Genomic DNA, 16021 nt, shown 5'->3' on the forward strand with positions numbered 1-16021 from the left:
CTGGGTTCTGTTCTATCCTATGCGTCATTGACAAAATTGCCAGCTGACTTTGATTGGGGGACTCCTTTACTGATGATGCTGTCAGAGGCTTGATCTTCAGATCTTGACTTATGAATGGTGCAAATTTGACAGGGACATCAAAGGAAGAGAATAGACATGGAAATCCACAAGGTCAGGCATAGTATAGAGCATCCCTGACTTGCATGTATGACTGCAGAATGATGAGCTAAAGGGCAAAACTTATGCTTGTGTAGCTGAGTCATGCGGAGGTTCCAGATTGACTGATTGGAAAACTATCTCAAATCTGCTGTACGACGCCACCCAGAGCTTCCAGAATTATGCAGATCTAACAGCTACTGTATGTTAATTCTTCATCCGTGAAACAAAAAAGATGAACAAAGAAACTCAATCCCCTCTCTTAATAAATAATCATTTCTTTGGCTGCACCACTTAGCAACACACTGCCAAAGAAATTAAATTCATCACCACCTTGGGGAGAGCAGTGTGTGTCTATTAAGACCATGGTGGGTTTGTACAGGCACCAATTAAGAAACTGTGCTCCTTATAAAGACCAATTTGCACAACTTCTCTGTAGCCTTGATGGATCAGTTGGACAGCTTGCCAGAGCAGTTCTGTCCTGCTGACCACACACAAAATGAAATTGTTCAGGAGAACTTTACAAGACAAGCATTTGTACTCCAGCCTTTTAAATGAATTTAGCTTAGTCTTTTTGGTAGCGTACCTGGATGTATGAAAGCAAAGAACCAGTGTTCAAATCCGGTAAAGACATTTCAAAGAGGATTGTGAGGCTGAGGGTTCGGCTTTGGCATGCCAAACCTCTCAGCAACATAATCTTCTGGTTGCTGGTCAGGGCCCTGTGTGTCAAAAGAATTAAAGGTCTTCTCCCAAATCCCAAACTCACTGTCACCATTGGCCCTCCTGTTGGCAGTCTAGAAGGAGACGCTAGAGACTGAATCCGCCGTGAAGACTGAATTATTCCTCCCTGCTAGAGACGGTCCATGATGGGGTAGCGTGTGCGTGTGTGTCCGTTCACCACTTGTGTTGTATCACTTCTGTGGATCCCGAAGTGTCTAATCTGGGGTCTGTTCATGACTGTATTGGGGAGGATGTACCAAAGCACTCAGTATTAGCCTAACTGCTCCCACTGAACTCAATGGTGAAACTTCCATCCACTTCAACGGTCACAGAGCTGGGCCAATGCTGAGGTGCAACTCACCAGCCGCTGTAACTTGGCACATGTCCCCGGGGTCCTCTGGGGTTAGGGTGACCAGATGTCCCAATTTCATAGGGACAGTCCTGATATTTGGGGCTTTGCCTTATATAGATGCCTATTACCTTCTCCCACCCCCACCCCCATCCCGATTTTTCACACGTGCTGTCTGGTCACCCTATCTGGTGGAGCGCTCCGTGGAGCTACGACCTTCTACCAGCTGAGTTTCAGCCCTGAGAGCATCTGAAAATCCCACCTTACATGTTTTGGTAATAAATGATTTTTCATTTGTTTCCTGCAAGGATCGCATGGTTCTCCATGTGGTGTTTGTATAATATTCCAGTATAGAGACTTCTAACAAGAAGCAACATGACTAGACAGAATTGTTAACTAGGCCCCCTGAATGAGATGCACCATAGGCACGAAAGATGTTACGGCATGAAGGTTAAAGACAAGACTATTTTCCAAACCACTGGGGAGCCCAGCGTGATTCACAGAGATAAGACTGACAGCACAGAGATGAAAATCACCGACTGCTGCTCAGAGGTGTCCCCACGAGGCACAGACCCCCTGCTCTCCAGCATGAAATGCTGTGATCTGTATTTGTTTGCTGAAGATATTGAGGCATGAGTCAGCCAACAAACTAGCTGTCATTAAATACGGATCTTTAAAAAAAATATAGGCAGATGTTTTGGAAGGAGAGAGTGTTTTAACTGCACAGCCTGAGTGGAAATAACCTGGAGGGAGGTGGTTACTCAGTTGTCATAAAGCCACCAAGTCTTAAGTCTCCAGCTGTGGCCATCTTCACTTTCAACCCTCTCTCTTTGTCTTCAAGCCACGTCTGCTGACTTTACTGACATAAATAAGCTCCCAGTACTATCTCAGCCCTGCAGAGCAGGTGCAGTTATGGAAGAGCAGGTGCAGTTCTATTCTACCTCATCCTACAATGCTGCCCAGTGACTTCTGATTGCAGAATCTTTATCATAGAATCATAGAACATCAGGGTTGGAAGGGACCTCAGGAGGTCATCTAGTCCAACCCCCTGCTCAGAAGCAGGACCCATCCCCAATTAAATCATCCCAGCCAGGGCTTTGTCAAGCCTGACCTTAAAAACTTCTAAGGAAGGAGATTCCTTTATAACGAGGCAGGATGAAAGACAGGGCAGGGCTTGATTTTTCAGATCCCGGGTTGAGTTTTTCAGTACTGGTAGCTAGAAAAATATCCTTTTGACACCTAAACCCAGCAGCTTGTGAGTTGGGATCATGGAGAGAGGATAGATACGGAACCCCGTGATGCCAGTTTTTCTTAGTCCCGTCTCTGGTAACAACGCTTTCACGTTTTGCAGTGGGACCCATTGTTCAGTTAGGTTAGACACTGAGGTGAATGCAGCAGCATTGGCAGAAGCTATATCTTGTATAAGGGCGTTCCCATACACATCATAATGCTTAGCGCATATAGTGTGACCGTGCCCAAAGGCCCCAATTAAGATCAGGCACCACTGTACAAATACAGTCAAAGAGAGAGTCCCTGCCCCAGCTTTCAAAACACTTTACAAACCTTACTTGATTAATACCCGCAACAGGTAAGTATCATGGTCCCCATTTTACAATGAAAAATACAACAGCTGCAAACACCGAGTTAGGGAAAGTGAGGTACAGCAGGGTTGAGAGATTTGCCAGTGGTCACTCAAACAAGTCAGTATTGGAGCTAGAACCTGAAGCATACTCTTGCATGTCCCAGGCTATGCTCAACCCACGAGATGACATGGCCCCTCTGATGGGATGAAGTGAAGATGGGATGGGCAGCCATTGGTCTGGCATTAGTAACTTAAATGGATCCAGGGAATTTTATTCAAAAAGGTCTCTTTCTTGGTCAAGAGCAAAACACTAATCAAACATTAAATTCCCCCATCCCTTCCATGCAGGGTGACGCCAACAGGTCTGACACAGATGAGGACAAGACATCTGCCAACTTCGATGAGGATTTTGAGAAGCTGAGAGACCTCCGCGCAACAGGTAGGAATAAGCTTGAATTTCCTTCTGCGGTGTGCATAGCTATGCTATAACTCTGTTTCCAGAGGCCTTGTAGAATGGTTTAGGTGAGTGTTTCCCACATGGTGGGTCCCAACCCACCAGGAGGCCTGGTGGCATTCCCTCTCCCCAACTACCCTCCTCTCTGGTGCTCTGACATCCCCAGGCAGAGGCATGGCGGGGTGGGATCTCCGTGGCAAGTGCAGTGCGAAGGAAGCTGCTGAGCCAGCGAGCAGACAGTAAGCCTGGTAGTGATTGCAGCCCAGCTGCGGGGAGAGAGGGGCTGGCTGGGGCACAGAAGGGGGTGGGCTGGGGGGAGCTAACTAGGGGGCTTGGGCTTGGGACTAAGGGGCTGGGGAGGGGAAGGAGCAGGTGCAATGGATCCCCAAAAGAGACAAAATACAACTTAGTGAAAAGTTTGGGAACTACCGGTTTGGGAGCTCTATCGCTTTTATCTCCCCTCGGGGCAGTACATTTCATGTGGTGACTCACCTGGCTGCTATGCTTGCGGGGCAGTAGTTTTGCATTTTCAACTAGTCAAAAAGTATTTCGAATATGAAAAAGACTTTCCAGTCTGAACAAATACGAAGAGAGAACGTGTGTTGCTTTTCAATATATCCTTGCCTCAGATATTAAACTGTATTGGCTATTTGGTCACATTACATCTCATCCCCTTTTAATTTTCAGGGTGGGGTTTTCTTAAAATTTTAAAGTGTCTTTTGGGCCTGTAGCCAAAATTCATTTGACTCAGTGAAATGACAGTCATCTGGTGACCAAATGGAATTAATTGCAGATAGAAACAGGAGTATTTTAATGGTTGGGGTCACCAGTTGAGGGAGCTGGAGCAATACTAGGTGATTTAACTGCCCAGTCATTCAGCTCAACTGGAAAATTCCAAATATCGGGTTATCAAATTCATCTTCACTGCAGACGGTTGGCCAACAAACCATAGGCTGAAATTCCTTTGTATAAGCTGTTTGCAGAACCACTTCGAATAACAGGCCCATTCCAGGGCAGGAAGGAAATTGCCACTTATTCTCAGGAAGTTCACAAATAGAGAACAGGGCTGAACTCTCAGAATAAACTATGGACAAGGAATAGCTTGACCATTTCCAGTCTCCATAAACCTCCTAAATGCCAAGATGTGTACAAACAACATACGGGCATTAATGATCCCATTACAAACCCATTGGCCTGTAAAATGTGTATAGACAGAAGGATCTTGTGTGGTTCAGATTAGCAGATTTGGGGCTTCCACCCCTTGAAGTGATTGGCAAAGCTTCTATGGATTTCCGTGGTTTATGGACAGGCTTTGTGCATCAGCAAATAAGCAAACTGATGCTAAAAATACAAGGGCACGGCATGACAAAAGCCGGCATCAGAGGAGAATTAGCCGGGGTAATAAAACCCTTGGCTTTCTCCGTACAGTGGAGGCGGAATCATTTCCTGAACTACCTGTACAAGTGTAAAATTATTCTTCTCTCCTACATATGGCAGATGGTCTCATCCTCTCCCCTCCCCCAGGCGGCAGATTCTGCAATCATTAAACCGAAATCCACTGAGCCAACATAAATTAAGATTTGCTCTCGACTCCAGACCTTGTCTTTGAATCTAGGCTTTTGATGACAGAGTATTACTGCACTCAGCAGTGCAGAAGGAGTTTTGTTCTGTAGATTCTTGTTTATCTTCATCGTGAACACTGTTGCTGCAATTTTTAACGAGTATATTATGTTGCTTTCTGAAAAGAGCTGATGCTGTGTGGCCGTGACAGCCCCTATGTCTCAAGGAGAAGTCCATTTTCCCTTGCCTTAGAGCTGAAACAATGTGGTGTAACTGCTCCCTTTCTTTTTATTAACTAGAAGCAATTATCAGGGAAAAGTAGTTCATTAGGTTATTCTGTTGTGCTTCTATAGATGTATGCATGTTTAGGAACCCTTCGCATTTCCTGTCCCTGGAATGGATGACTAACGATCACAGTGTACGTTTGTACAGTGCCTTCCGCCCCAAAGGAATCCAAAGCACTTTACAAATCATTTAATCTCTGCACCACAGGAAGAGAAGAATAATTTATCCAGATTGCAATTTGGTGAACACATGAGGACTAACAGCCGTTTCTCTTAGGGTGAAAATAATAGCCATACAATCTGCAACTCCAATCCTGATTGCTGCTGAGCACCCACAACTCCTTGTGTAGTCCGGGATGAGTTTCTAACTCAGCAAATGCTGATGACCTAGTGGCTAGAGCACTGGACTGGAACTCAGGACACCTGGGTCCGATTGCTGTCTCTGCTGCTATCCAACTAGGTTACCTTGGACAAGTCACTTCGCCTCACCATGCCTCAATTTCCTCCATCTGTTAAGTGGGGATAATGATACCAACCCCTTTTTAAAGCAGTTTGAGATCTAGGGAAGAGCTAGGGGTTATTATTAAGATTGGGCCTTCTGAATGCTCCTGACCTTGGCCTTCTATCTCCTATGAAAGACCCACCCGGCATTGATGGCACCAAGGAGTTTCCATCTGCTCTTCCTGTTCAGTGAAGTCAATAGGAGATAAATGTGGGTTGCCTGTTTTAAAAGTGCTGATTGCAGTCCCCAGCTAAGCTCCTGAGCAGAACCCTAACTGCAGCTCGCCTTCTTTCCAGAGATGAAGATGTACTCCCTTGCCATCACCCCAAACGGTCACGTGGAGGGCAGGGGGAGCGTACCCCCTCCCATCATCATGCGCACTGCTGCTACTCCCATGCCAACACCCAAGTGCTCGCCGCACATGGATTCGGTGCACACCTTCGTGGACTCAAGGAGAGGGAGCAATGCTTCAGTGGATCCCCTGAGCTATGATCAAAAGTCCTTGGTATGTTACCAGTATTGGCAGTTTCCCCCTATTCTCTGCCTTTTATATGTAATAACACAGAGGGGGAGATAAATGTATAATCTTATAGGCAGGGCTGGTAGCGCTGCCTGTGATTAAGGTTGCCCAATATTTCCCATTATAAAACCCTGTTTTCAATTGCATATAACTTTGAAAAAAAACTAACCCTTTGGGCTGATCTTTTCCATGCTGTGTGTGTGCCTCAGGCAGAATTGTTCTGCGAAATTGCAGCCAAAATAGTTTAGCAATTTCTTAGAGTGAGGCTGGGGAAAAATACATGATTTCTTCCCATGTTAAAAAATCTCAGGTGATCTTTTCTTTGACCAGCTTTAGTGTCCCCATGCTTTGGAGCTAGGACTTGAAATTTGGCAGGGGGTGGGTCAGGGATATGCCCTTTGCCATCCTTGTGAAAAGGCTGTCCCATGGACAACAACCTCCTGGTAGCCCTGATTCATCCACAGAACAGGTCCAGCCTGCGCACTGAATGAGGCAGGAGTCCTGTGGGGAAAAATACTATGTGATTATGTAATTAAAGACAGTATCGTAATGCATACACAAAGAGACATAGTTAAGGTTGCACACTGGCAATCTTCATCTCGGCATTTACTAATTTTTGAGTACTTGACTTTGCAACCTTTAATGCTCTTTTAACATTTTGGGTGGGTGGGTTTGGTAACATATCTAGGTTGTGTAAGGAGCTGATCACAAATTGGAATTGCCATACTGTGGTAAATTCTCACATTTCTATTCAGACAAAAAGTCAAAATATCTAAACCTATTGCAGAATGTGAAAAATTTGGATTTGGAAATGTCATAATGTTTTGTTTCAGGTAGACATTAATCTCTGCACGGCCTGACCTGTCACGGTGTTTGATGGGATTTATAGTTCTGGGTCCCTCAGTCCCCATTCTCCCCAATTGGCCCAGCTCTGTGGTTGGACTACATCTCCTGTGATACATCCTGGTGACTTCCTATCCCATGATGCACTGCGACTCAGCCATAATTTTTTCTACCCTGGGTTGGGTGGTGGAAATGAAGTGATCGGTGGGAAGGTGAGATCAGGCAGCAGGGGGCATGATGAAATAGGGCAGGATGGTCATAACAGTGGATTCAGGCTGTGGAGAAGCAGTGGGGAATCCAGAGTTGCAGGCTGGACTGACAGGTGCAGAGCTCGATAGTGTGTGGTCTGTCATCAGGAGGGCTGATGTGGCAGGGAATGCCTAGAGCAGTCAAGATGAGTTGCTGGTTCTGTAGTCACTGGAGAAACTAGGGTCTGAGGACTTTGCTGCCTCATCCGCAGAAGGCTTAAGGAAGAAGAGGTTACTGGGTGCTGCACAGTTGGGGGACAGGGACTCAGTGCCCCTGAATGGTTTCCCTTGGTTACGATGGAGGTGTCAGGAGAGGGGGTGAGCTGGCTCAACTGACTGGAAGCAGGCAGTCCCAGACATTACACCTGGGCACAGTCTTCGAGAGGTTTCATTTGGCTTTTGCACAGGCAAACCACTGTGGTAAGAAACACGTTCTTCCTGGAACTGCACAGCCCCCGGGTGCCTTGGAGATGAGCCAAGCATCTCCTGTCAGGCAGGACTAATGGGCGGTGGCTCTGCAGGGCCCTAATTCCTTGTGGCGTTTTAATGATTGGCTAGATCTCGGGAGGCCGGAATAAACCATCTTGGAATGACTGCGAAGGAATCTGAATGCTTGTTCACCCCTCGCGCGGCTGCTCTGCTCCTGTTTATTATACCCAGCCCCTTATTGAGGGGAACAGACAGAAACCAAGAGCTGAAATCATGGATTATCCTTAGGGAATAACCATCTGAGGGGAGAGAGATGGCTGGAATTACTGAACAGACAGTAGATTTTGTTACACTCACAGCAGGGCAGTGCTGGGGGGAAGGACTGAAAATAGAAGGACCAGAGTTAATGGACAAAAACGGGTTTGCATCTCTGCTTATCTGCCCTGTTTTTCACTATGTAGCTTCAATATCATGCTGACATCAAAGCAGTGGAGCATGAATGCACTTCATGCAGCGTACTGAGGTAGAACCATTATCACCTTTGGTAAGCTGCCTAGCCAAGGTAATGCTTCTGAAAAGAAAAACAAGATGACTCTATCGTTTATCTTGGGTTTAGATGGGATTGCTGGCTCATGGCTCGAATCAGGGCACAAGCAGCCACCCAATGGAACAGCACTGAGATGAACCTTAATCAAAACCAATGAGAATGCTTAAAGCAGTCAGCTCTGTTTCTGTGCTGGAAGGAAAATGTTAAGAGAAAAGGAGATTTCTTTCTAGGCTTTGCTGCTCTGACCTTGAACACTTCCGTACCAGGAACTATTCAGCAATGCAAATTGCAGTTACAAAATAATCACCACCAGACATTTGTTTGCAGGGGTGGGACAGGAATCCATTTGAGGACATATTTAAGGAAAAATAAGACTATTGTCTGGGTAAAATTTTCAAAAGCACTTAGATGCCCAAGACCCACTGGAAGCCAATGTGATTTAGACATTTGTTAGTGTCTAAGGTGCCACAAGTCCTCCTTTTCTTTTTGCGAATACAGACTAACACGGCTGCTACTCTGAAACTAAATCACTTAGGTGTTTAAAAAAATATTGCCCAGTGGGAACAGAGTCTTAGGGCTGGACACATTTTTGCTGCCAGAGTGGTGTAAAGGGATCTTAGTTAGTGTTAATGAGAGGCAGGCCCTTAGGAACCGGTTGTGTGATTTTTACCATGACACACAAGAATGTATCTCCAGTGACTGACCCCAGCCCTGCCATCCAGTTGGTGTGGAGCAGTGTCACAGTATAAAAGGGCCTATAAAAGGGCACTGTGACCCCAAGAGAGGATTCCATAAAATCCTCCTTGGCTGGGCTCCTCCACTTGCTGTGAGATTCATGGATCTGGAGCAGATGTGGAGCCAGCCTTGAGTTTTCATTAGTTGTGCCAAGTTTACATGGGGAATATGTTTTAAGACAGGTGGTGTGCTACTGTACGGCACTGACTCAGGTATGTGGACTCAGACCCCAGGCCATAGTGCACTGAGTGTAATTGAGCGGGGGGGAATCAATAGCTTTTGTGAGCATTGTAATTCTGGAAAAGGGGAAGTCCTATGAAAGCCTTCTTGGAGCCTTTGTAATGTGGCTGGCACGCACAGGCAGGACCCTGTGTGCTTAAAACTTACATGGGATTCAAGAATCCTGCACTGAGAGAGGTTCTAGCCATGCTGAGGGTGCACTTTAAAGGGACGCCTTCGATGTGGGTTCACCTGGGTACCCAGGTATGAGGGAGTCAAGGAGATGAGAGAGTTGCGGAAAAGCGCTCAACTGGAACACCAGCGTTCCCAGTGTGGGGCCCCTGTCCAGCAGCATGAATTTACCTGCCTTAGCCCTTAACAACACCTGCAATGTTCCCTGTCTGTTCTTCTTAACTGAATGACTGTCTTGTCCCTGGAGCCACCTAGCAGTTTGTGCCATAACTTCTGGGCTAAATTCCTTTCCCTCTGAGCTATTTCCTTCCCTCTTCTGGTTGAGGGTGAAATCTCACATGTTTTTCCCATCTCTCAGTCCAGCCTCCGCAGCTCGCCATGTGCGAACTGGGGACCCAACAGCAACTGGGGAAGCCGACGCTCAAGCTGGAACAGCCTCGGAAGGGCCCCAAGCCTCAAGAAGAAGAACCAGTCTGGGGAAAGAGAGTCCTTGCTCTCTGGGGAGGGGAAAGGGAGCACGGATGATGACTCCGATGATGCCAAGTCCAGCACTGTCAGCAGAGCCACCCTGCACCGCCGGGCAGAGTCCCTGGATTACAGAAGCTCCTTGGACTTGCCTGAGCTTCTCCAGCTCCCCACCATGCGCCACTCCCTCAGCATCAACCCCCTGGCCGTGCTGCCCGCAGAGTACCAGGACTGCAATGGCAAAATGGTGCATGTGCCCAGCGAGTTCTTCCTGCGCATCGACAGCCACAAGGACGACCCCTTGGACTATGATGACGACATGGACGACGTAAGTTGCCCTAGGGATCGGGCAGCTCTGGGGGTAAGGGAGCCTTTCCCCTGTAAGGTGCTTGTTCAAATCTCGGGCAGAGTTGTTGCCACCTACTGGCTGGTGTAGATGAAAGAGTCCAGTTCCTAGTGAATTGGCATCCACTTCCCAAAGAGTTTTGTTTGCGAATAGGGGGGTTCTGTTACTGTCTGATCTATAGGCAAGGTGAAGTGTCCGGGTGATGGGCACCCACCTTTGTGAACTACAGTCCCTGGCTGTGGTTGACACCCATCTCCAGGATGCCCTCCCAAACATTATTTGTTGTGATCTCAACCAAATTTCACCCTAGGCACACTCTGTCACAGGCTTGCTAGAAATGCAGAACCTGGTCCCCTAGGCTCCCTTGAAAGCCTGGGGCCTCTCCCTTGGGCTTGCTGTCAATTTTAGGCCCTTCCCCAGGCATGTTCTGAAATGTGGAGCCCTTTCCCTCTGGGTTTGCCCCAATCTACCCATTCACCTTGAAATAGAGGGGAAAAACCCCCTTTCCTCTGGGCTCAGTCAGCCATACAGACCCTTCTCTAGGCTCAGTGCAGTGTGAGGCTGTTGGCTCCCTGTGGAACACTGCTTTCCCCCTCCCCAGCTCAGTCCCATGTGCAGAGCCCCCCTGGGTTTGCCCTGAACCACTCGCAAACTTTGGCCACCTTACAGCGAGTTTGGGCTCTCCAGGGAAGCGTCACACATCTCAGTGTACAGTCCCCTCGTGCACAGCCCTCATTTTCCCGGGTTCTCTGCACCGCGAGCACTATCTTGGCTGTCAGCTCTTCTGGACCTGCAGTATCTGTTCTTCCAACTTCCAGAAAGTTCCACCTTCCAAGGAAAGAGGAAGTGACGTGTGGCATGTCCTGGCTTGGTGGGTCACCCAGAGCAGCTTGCAATGCCCTTTGCAAGAGCAGCATTAACCCAGTTGCTCTCCAGCACCAAACTGAGAGCCTTGGACATTGTTAACCCTCCACTGTGACCTCTCCAGGGCCTGATTCCTGTTTCAGGGACTTTGCTCCAGAGCTTCTGTGAAGGGAGGCTAAAGCTCAAAGGATTCCAGTCACTGCTGACACCCGGGTTGAGTTTTCAGATTGGAGTCACAACACTGCAGTCAGCCTCATCTCCGAAAGAGAAAAACTAGCCTCATGTCAGCCAACATGGAGGGTCAGCACATAAACCGGTGTCGATGTAATTACAGTGACGCGGTTAGGTCACTTAGGCACAACATTTTGGTATTGCAAAAAACAAAAACAGGATTTTCAATACCTCTGAATAGGGGAGTTTACACCGATGCTCAAAAAATTCATAGACCCCAGGCAATTAAATTAATTAATTAATAAGCACTTAGTGCAATGCCTTGAAGCTTGGAAGTCCCTCAATCCTTATGTCTGGTGGGAAAATAAAGACACAAAATATGACTGGATTGGTTTCAAGTGCAGCGAGCAACCCCCCGCCCCCGGCTCCCGCTCACTTTGGGGGGAGTTTTGAGGGAGTAAGGACTTCAAGGTTTGGCCATGTATGTAGGGTTCATGGAAGCTTCCTTTCCTCGGGGGAGAAGGAGAGTTAGATCTTTACCATCCTGCATCAGTCCAAATCCCAGCCGCTGGTCTGAGCATCAGATTGCCCTGTAACAAGGCTTCCATTCTACCTTTGGCTGCACTTATACAGTACATCCCATGTTGTGTGGCTCTTCTTCACTTCCCTGTGAGCCTGATGGGAGGGTAGGAAAGATGGTGTTCTGGATAGGGCATTGGACTGGGACAGGGGGAAATCTGAGCACAATTCCTGGTGTAGCCACAGGCTCCATATGGACCTCTGGCACATCACTTTACTGTGATGATGGGGGCCATATAAGGACACAGATAGGTCTTCATTTTCACAGCCAAATTCTAACACCGCCTTTTCCAGAAACCACCTATAGAGCAAAGAATTCAGAGGGTCGCTTGAGAAGGGCAGAGGGACCCCGTGGGCTAATGAGCCAGGAAAACTAAAGAAAGGAGCAATTTCTTTGTTCTCTCCAGAGTTACTGCTACAGGATTCGTAAAGCCCTGGAGCCCTACAAACCGGAGTGGTGCAAGAATCATGAAGACTGGTCCCTCTACTTGTTTTCTCCTCAGAATCGGTAAGAAACCCCAGTTCACCGAGTGGGCTGGCAGCTGAAAACTGGGGCTTGGGAGAAGCTCATTCCATTGGGCAGGAATGGAATTCCATTGCCTTTTACCACAGGAGGGGCTGTTCCAGACTCCAGTTTTAGTCAGCCCTTCAGTAGGCAAAACTCTTCTGTGGGGAAGATCTGAGTAAGGACATCCGAAGTCAGCCTCTTGTCTGAGTAATGTTTCTGTGATAGGCAGAATCACTGGACAGGGCCGTCGACACCTTGGCAGGAAGTTGAGGTGACTTATTAATAATAATTAATTATTATTATTATTGTTTCTTGTTTATTTCATTGATAATTAGTGCAGCAAACTGTGCACAGGTCCTATCTCAGCACCCTGAGATAGTTACCATTGAAGGTTTTAAAGGAGTCTCTCAGGAAAGGAAATGCCAGTCAGAGGGGTGAGTTCCAAGCTTGCTGACCCAGACTGGCTTCTGGCCATGACCTCTTCCTTTCTGCCCCTTTTCCCCCAGGATTCGAGCGATGTGCCAGAAGGTTATAGCCCACAAGATGTTTGACCATGTGGTTCTGGTCTTCATCTTTCTCAACTGCATCACCATTGCACTGGAGAGGCCCGATATTGACCCCCACAGCATGGTGAGCATCCTCCCATCCCTTTTCCTGCACCCACAATAACTTTTCCCCAGCCACATCGGGGAAGGAACCTGTGGGATGGAGGATGCTGGGTTTCTGCTGTTTAAATGACTTGCCTCCTGCTGTTGATTTCTATTTTACAGGAGAGGATATTTCTGAGTGTCTCCAATTACATCTTCACTGCAATCTTTGTTGTTGAGATGATGGTGAAGGTAATTATGTGTCTCCACTAAACCTGCCAACCCACAATGAGGGCTGGCCTCTGTGGTCTGAGAGCTAAGATGAGCTGTATTTCACTGCACGTCAGTGTCTGTCATGTACAGCAAAAAAGCAAAAGGCATGAGGCCACAACTTAAATATCTTTCTCCTACTGGTTCTAGGTGGTGGCCCTTGGCTTCTTCTCTGGGGAAAATACCTATCTCCAAAGCAGCTGGAATGTCCTGGATGGGGTCCTGGTCTTTGTATCCATCATTGATATTATCGTCTCCATGGCGTCAGCAGGCGGGGCTAAGATTTTGGGTATCCTTCGAGTCTTAAGATTGCTGCGGACCTTGAGGCCTCTCCGGTACTTTCACACTGGGCAAAATGGATGTGTGGGGGTTTGGGCTTGTCTTCATGGCAAGCTATTAGGCGTCAAGCCGTGGTGTGAATCTACAGTGGAAGTCCCAGCATACAGCTTGGCTACTGATACTTGAAAGCATAGTCAGCTGAGCCCTATTCCAGGACTTGTTGCAGTGTCCACCTGGGACGTTACTGTGCAGCTAGCTGGTGTGCAGTAGATTCACACCTGGACTTGCCGCATAGTAACTTGCCATGCAGGTGAGCCCTTCGTTTTGTTTTGATGAATCATGGAGTTTGAAGGGAAAGACTTGATTCCTTAAGCTACTGAAACTCTTCTGAAGTAAAATATCCTCTTGAAGCTAGCACTCATATAGCAAGTTTCATCCATAGACCTCAAAGCACTTCACAAAGGTGGTGAACATTGTTCCTCCTTTACAGGTGGGGAAAATGAGGCATGGGTTGATGAAGTGACTTACCCACAAACAATAGGCCTTGCCTCCTGAGTCCCACTGGGACACACTAAAAATACTGAATTGTTTCAGTGCATTGCATGCAGAGTGTCAACGGGAATCGTCGTGATCGCGCATCTCACTGTATGGCACCCTTGCAAATTCATGATGGAAATGCTCTGACAGAACAAAGCTGATAATGATAGGAAAACTAATGGTTCTTTACTGGGCCATAAAAAATAATTCTCACCACAGGTGAGTGTTAACGGAAGTTGGCAACACTGATGGTTGTGAATCTGTTCTGGGATGGAAAAACAAGTAATTGCTCTAGTAGAAGGTTCTTCCAAGTTGTAAAATGTCGGTCACATTTCTGGATTAACACCAAGACAGGACCCTTCTCTGTTTCAACATCAGAGTCGAAGAAGTTATGAAAAGGGCAAGGTTGCGTTTTCATGAAGATTTCCAGGCCAGCTTTGCAGTCTCCAGCCTGGTGTACACACGGGGTTGAACCAATTTAGCTAACGGTATAATTTAAGCCACTTTAGTTAAACTGGTACAACTTCCTGTGTGGACTCTTGTATTGCTGTGAGCTTGGCTTTGATCTGTTTATCTTGCATTGATCAATTTACAGACCTAAGTTAACCCAGTATAACCAGTCTGAAACCAATATGAGTGGGTCTGCACAGTAATTTAACTAATTTGTTTTTTAAACCAATTTAAAATAAGCCAGTGTAGACAAGCCCTCAGCAGTGATGGAGAAATATCTGAGCTTTCAGTTGCTTATTATCAGACGTGACTGAACGTGAACACCAAATGGGTTTCGGTCCATCTGTTGTGTGCATACTCTCAGCACCTGTAAGGAAGACCAAAGTGACTGGTACTTTGTCTTCACCACTATCTAGAAGAGCTGATCTGGTTTGGGGCAGGAAGTGTTATCGGACTCGCACAGTGTGTATGATGAATGCCTTCCTCACGCTGCATTTTAATCATAATTTTACATATCAGGCTGGCTCCCTAATCAAAGTGACATGTTACACTGCACAACCTTACAGCCATTCCCAAGGGAGAAGGTCGCATTGGCTGAGAGTGAAATGGCAATTAAACAGGTGCTGGCAATAATTTGATAAGCTCCAGTTTCTGTAGTCCTTCTCCTGTGTGTGTATATCTAATGCCACCTGGACACAATGTAGCTGTTGGCTAGGAAGAGGAAAGGTCATGTTTTCAATATTTGAAAGAGGAATAAAGGGAATTTGTATTTTGTTTGATAGCACAGTAATAAAGGGACAGGGAGAGTATAAATACTTGGGGAATTCTCATCAGCTCACTTTGCCCGTTCCCATTTTGCATCATGCCCGACAAAAAAACATTCTCTTTCCCAAGAAATTTCTTTGGAAACAAGATAGGTGGCTCCAGAAACGTGCGGTCCTTAGGAAAAAGAGCCATTTGCCTCTTCCCATCACACTAGTAAGCAAGAATCAATCTGGCCGGTTCCTACATAAGCAATGGCTTTTGTGTATTCGCTAGTTATTTCCTAGATGGCAAAGTGCTTGCATTAATGTTTTCATCTAATTTGTTGCTTCGGTACCCCAATCTGTTTTCTGAATTTGTCTTTACTGCTGCCCTCTTAGATTGCAATCTCTTCAGAGTAGGAACCATCTCTTTGTGTATTTACAGCATCTAGCACAATGGGGCACTATCTTGGCTTGGCCTTTTTAGGCAGTACCGTATTTCACAATGGTTGAGGTGGATTCTCCATCATCAGCCATTTTAAACAGGAATGATTTGTGGGAAGTTCTACGGTCTGTGTCATGCAGGAGCTCAGACTGGATGACCACAATGGTCCCTTCTGGCCTTGGAACCTATGAAGAGTAATGGAAATGAGGGCACAAATGATGTATGAACAAATATAAGGGACAGAATTGGGAAGAATTAGTTCCAGAGAATAATTCAACCTGCTGTATTCACAAAGAGCCCATGATTGACTCTGGTGTTACTTACATAAGTCTTGTGCACTGTTATTCCAGAGACTATTCAGTTTCTCTGTCACATTATTCATTACTAGTTTGAGAGAACAAGAAGTTACTTAAACACTTCTCACTTAGAGGAAGTAT

At 46.6% G+C, this 16021-nt stretch overlaps 1 protein-coding gene across 4 annotated transcripts in view; it reads left to right on the plus strand.

The window, feature by feature from the left end:
• CACNA1H (calcium voltage-gated channel subunit alpha1 H) overlaps nt 1-16021 on the plus strand; it is a 478577-nt gene that overhangs the window by 404681 nt on the left and 57875 nt on the right. For all 4 annotated transcript variants that reach the window (XM_073361774.1, XM_073361777.1, XM_073361776.1 and 1 more), the window contains 7 exons: nt 3156-3246; nt 5904-6112; nt 9699-10133; nt 12173-12273; nt 12780-12903; nt 13044-13112; nt 13281-13465. In XM_073361774.1, coding sequence (XP_073217875.1) covers nt 3156-3246; nt 5904-6112; nt 9699-10133; nt 12173-12273; nt 12780-12903; nt 13044-13112; nt 13281-13465 — 1214 coding nt within the window. The remainder of the gene's footprint in view (nt 1-3155; nt 3247-5903; nt 6113-9698; nt 10134-12172; nt 12274-12779; nt 12904-13043; nt 13113-13280; nt 13466-16021) is intronic.

This window comes from Lepidochelys kempii, chromosome 10, assembly GCF_965140265.1.
Source record: "Lepidochelys kempii isolate rLepKem1 chromosome 10, rLepKem1.hap2, whole genome shotgun sequence".
NCBI lineage: Eukaryota > Metazoa > Chordata > Testudines > Cheloniidae > Lepidochelys > Lepidochelys kempii.